General features: G+C 48.3%; 1 protein-coding gene across 1 annotated transcript in view; it reads left to right on the top strand.

Annotated features, from left to right (window-relative positions):
* Positions 1-2,902: 2,902 nt before the first annotated feature.
* CHSY1 (chondroitin sulfate synthase 1) overlaps positions 2,903-4,512 on the top strand; it is a gene marked incomplete at its 5' end in the record, with an annotated part of 63,742 nt that continues 62,132 nt past the window's right edge. The window contains one exon of the mRNA XM_010136876.1: positions 2,903-3,398. Within this exon, the coding sequence (XP_010135178.1) occupies positions 2,903-3,398 (496 nt within the window). The remainder of the gene's footprint in view (positions 3,399-4,512) is intronic.

The raw sequence follows: 4,512 nt of genomic DNA, 5'->3' as shown, positions 1-4,512 counted from the left end.
TCAAAGCCACAGTCACAAATAACACGGCAAGTTGTCTCATCTTAGAAAATGTGTTGTCACAGGAAATGAGCAAAGGCTTAGTCAAGCTGTGCTGGGGCAACATTGGCATGTTGTGGTGCCGATGCAATGCTGATACTTGAAATGTTTAGGGTATGGTCTTTCTGTGTGCATCCTGTCTCCCATGGATGTAGGAATACGTCTCTGGTTTAGTACAAAACTGCAGTAAGGCCCAGATCCATTAAAAGATGGGCTCAAACTGGTTTTGAGTGGAGGGGTTTAATGCAGTATGAGGACTGGGAATCAAACGTGCCTTTTGTTACCTCCCTGTTGAACAGGAACTCTTCTCTTGACAATACTTAGGGGGGTCCATAGGTGAGAGTACCTGACAGGAGAGCAGGGAGTAAATTTAAACTGGGAACCAACAGAAGGGCGGGTGGTGTGGGGGGAAAAAAAAAAAAAGAGGGGAAGGCTGTTCCTCAAGAGTCCAAAAAGGAGCTAAAGCTTGGAGCAATAGAAGACGTCCTGTGTTGTCCACACATCGTAATGATTACAAAGGCGGATCTTTCACGATATCGAGAGCAAGTCTGAAAATTCATTGCTTGCTTTTGAATAAAAAAAAGTCAATAAGCAGAAATTTCTGTAAGACTTGAGCTTGTGACTTGCCTAGTGATTGTCCACCCAAAGCTGCCTTGGGAACTGGTCACAGTGAAAGAGATGTGCTGCCTTTTCTTTCTATGAGATTAGAATTTGAATGAATTGAGTGCCTTTAATGAAGAAGGCGGCTACCCTTAGATTGAGAGTTGGTACCCAAAAAGCCATTTACCATGTAGTCTTCTCCTTCAAGTCCAAATGATTTGTATGTGGAATGTGGGTCTCAGAAAACAAACAGCGGAACTTTCTTAATAACCAGTAAAGTTTAAGATACGAGTGTGTCTCATTTTATAGTGGGCAGTTTTCAGTGCATTGTCATGATGTGACTTTATAACCAGTAGTACTATGCATTAATTGCATGGGGTGGCTCTTTCATGGACACCCCCTTGTCATGGGGAAGGAGCTTGCGTACCGTTGTGAGGTTGAGAGCTGTGCTGGCGGTGGCATATATCGGCAGTAGGGTCTCCCAAGCCAGGCGGTGGCATATATCGGCAGTAGGGGCTCCCAAGCCAGACAGGTCTCAACTGAAGGGTCAGACAAAGTGTGTCCACGGGCAGGATGGGCTCACTAGCCTTCGGGCAACCATCCTAGGAGAAGGACAACTCTAACCCCAAACCCGGGCAGATGGAGCTCGTTTAGCCTTGTAAGGCTCCATCTAAGAGAAGGACACTCTAAACAAACCTACAACCCGAGGACTTCGCTGTCACTGTCCAAGCTCGCTAGGCCCTGGCAGATGAACCTCAGGTGTAAAGGGTGGAGCCAGTTCCGCGCACGCTGCGCCTCACCTAAAAAATCCATCGCGCAGGCCCGAAGGGTGCACTCATCACTTGCAGTGAGCGTGGGAAAAGCCCTTCCCAGATCTTCGTTTGCGAAGCCAAGCCACGATGATGATGATGGGGTGGTGATTAAAGGCTTCTGCACCGCTGTTGTAAAGTCAGCGTGAATATTTCCATTGGCTTTGCTCTGTGCTCGAATGGGAAGTTGGGATCTAAACTCTTCCTATGGAACACTGCCAATGGCAGTGAGAAATCCAGAAGACAAAGCTTTTAAATTGGGCGATATTGATTACGCCATGAAGGTGTCGGAGTTGATGTTTAGTGAGTACTGATTAAATACCTTTGCATTCCCTGATGGAACTCAAGGAATAATTCTGAAATATTTTTACATTTCAGACTTCGTAGGGTAGCTCGTTCTGGACGCTTCTGGAGTCTTCAGATGGTCTGTGCTGCCCACAATCTGCTCTGCTTGTGGCAAGGAATCTTACATTGAGAAGCATGTGGTAAAGGGACAGTGATCGTTGAGGGAATACCGTCTCCTTTACCTTGGGCATGTGTTCACGTTCAGCTTTGGATATAGGTTATATTCTGAGCCCAGTCACCAAACATAACTAGAAAATAATCTCCCCCTGTACAAAAAGGGGCGAAACCTGTTGGTTTACCAATTTAAGTAATTTTCTGTGAAGGATACATGAACTCTGCTTTTTCCCAGCTAGATTTTGAGGAAATGTTACTGAAAGCTTAAAATACATAATTTTTAGGGCAAGGCTGTCACAGTTACATGATTGAAAATCCTCCCGGGAGGAGGTTAAGTGTTCTGCAGTCAGCCTTGAGGAATCATCCTACGTCTCTTCCTGCAGTCTAAGTGACCCAGTTTGCCCACGCAGATGGGTTGGATTTGGCAGAGAGGAGCACGGAAGGTGTGGAGCAGATGTCGTCGCTGTGCTGCTTCGCGCAGAAAAGTCTTCTCTCCTGTGATGTTCTCTACTAAAATCTGGTCTGATGCATGTGGAAAGCTGCTGGTGCCAGTAGCTGGACATGTGCTGGGGTTATGGACCTCTTTTCTACTAGCCTTTTGCTTGTGTGGGCAGAACTGTTTGAGGTTACTGTTGCTTCTCTGGTTGTCATAGGCAGGAGCGTGTGACTTCTGTCAAAGCCCTACCTGACTCTGCACAGAGCATCTGAAGAAGTTGCTGTTTGGTTGGTTTCCCACAGGATACCGATGTGAAATTTTCGTGTGTGAAATTTGCATCTGTTTACTCTCCAGAAGTCAGTACTTCTTGAACATGCATTTGAGCTTTTGGAGACCTTAGAAGGAATGGAAGGTCTGTACGATGCTGAAAAACTTGCAGGGAAGCTTCAGAGGCACTAAATCCAATTGCATATGAATTGTGTAATTCCGTTGCGTGGTCTCTGGTAGCACTTTTGCCTCTTTTTGCATGCTTAATTAGTCCTTATTGTCTTTTTCAATCTAGAACGTGGTCCAAAACCATTCCTGGCAAGGTCGAGTTCTTCTCCAGCGAGGGTTCAGACACCTCTATTCCCATCCCCATCGTGCCGCTTCCAGGTGTAGATGACTCTTACCCACCCCAGAAGAAATCTTTCATGATGCTTAAATACATGCATGACCACTACTTGGACAAATACGAATGGTTTATGAGAGCTGATGATGACGTTTACATCAAAGGGGACAAACTGGAGAACTTCCTCAGGAGTTTGAACAGCAGCGAGCCCCTCTTTCTTGGGCAGACTGGCCTCGGCACCACGGAGGAGATGGGGAAGCTGGCGCTGGAACCAGGCGAGAACTTCTGCATGGGGGGACCGGGAGTGATCATGAGCCGGGAAGTCCTGCGGAGAATGGTGCCCCACATCGGCGAGTGCCTGCGAGAGATGTACACCACCCACGAAGACGTGGAAGTGGGGAGATGCGTACGGAGGTTTGCGGGAGTGCAGTGTGTGTGGTCCTACGAGGTAAGAATGAGGGCACGGAGGATGAAGTGTGTGTGTTGGGAGAGGCAGAGGAGAGGGTGGGAGAGGCTGGCAGCAAGGGACTGCTGTTGAATGGCTGCGCAGCAGGTCCTCCAGAACTCACCTCCCTTTGCAACTTGACTGTTCAACTGTACAGTTTTTATGCTCTTTGTTTCCTACAAGCGTCACCATGAGAAAGATTCTTCGTGATTATGGAGGTGCAACAGTAAGGAGGGAAGTGAAGCCTGAGATGAGGCACACTGGAGTGGGGGGAGGACCATACATCATTCGTAACAGATGTGTTTATTTAGATAGGAAGGGAGTAAGCTTAAATCAGAGTGGCCACGGGTCCCTGCGGTTCTGACTGTCTAAGCCTCTTTTATCTTCTTTAGCTGAGTATGTCACGGTGTCAGTGTGGAAAATGGATGGTACAATTGCTGTTTCTCACTGCTGAGGCTGACAGCATTTGCCCTGACAGTGACAGTTTTTTCCCAAGCTACCACCATGGCAGAGATGTCTCATTGGGCTAACGCTGTCACCCTGTGCGCTGAGCAGCCTCCTAGCCTGCCCACAGCCCAAGTGCGCTGCTGCTCAGGGGGCTTGCTGGCAGCCCCCTGCTGCTCAGCAGGTCCTTGACGTCAGCGGAGACAAGCCACCACTCTTACGCCGAAACCCAGGGTCCGCCCACATTGGTGTGGCTGCATATTTGGCATCTTGTGGGGGGAAGAAATGAGAGAATCCCCAGCCTGCTTGTGGCTGAGGTTCCTGCTGCTGGTTCTGGCTGGGGCTGGGGGTGAGCGGGGCTTCTCCTGCCCCAGGCGCGCTGGGCTCTTTGAACTGAGTCCCAGGTGAACAGTTTGTCTTTTCACACAAATGTTTATGACTCGTATGGAACTATCGCTTTGTCCTTTTATGAGATGTGGTAAAGAGAGGGATTCTTTTGCCCACGTGACAGAGGAACTGTGGTCACGCATGATGACAGATGGTGCTGCTGGACCTGCCTTTTCACTGGTAAAGACTTGCATTAACCTTTTGACGCTGAATTTCTGCTCCCAAAAGCTGTTGCTACCTTTTGGTTCATGGTTCAGTGATGGGAAAGCCACTGAGGGAAGGGAAA

The sequence above is a fragment of the Buceros rhinoceros genome, unplaced genomic scaffold, assembly GCF_000710305.1.
Source record: "Buceros rhinoceros silvestris isolate BGI_N320 unplaced genomic scaffold, ASM71030v1 scaffold8180, whole genome shotgun sequence".
NCBI lineage: Eukaryota > Metazoa > Chordata > Aves > Bucerotiformes > Bucerotidae > Buceros > Buceros rhinoceros.
The sequence above is the reverse complement of the archived record's forward strand: the minus strand, read 5'-3'. Positions and strand labels throughout refer to the sequence as shown.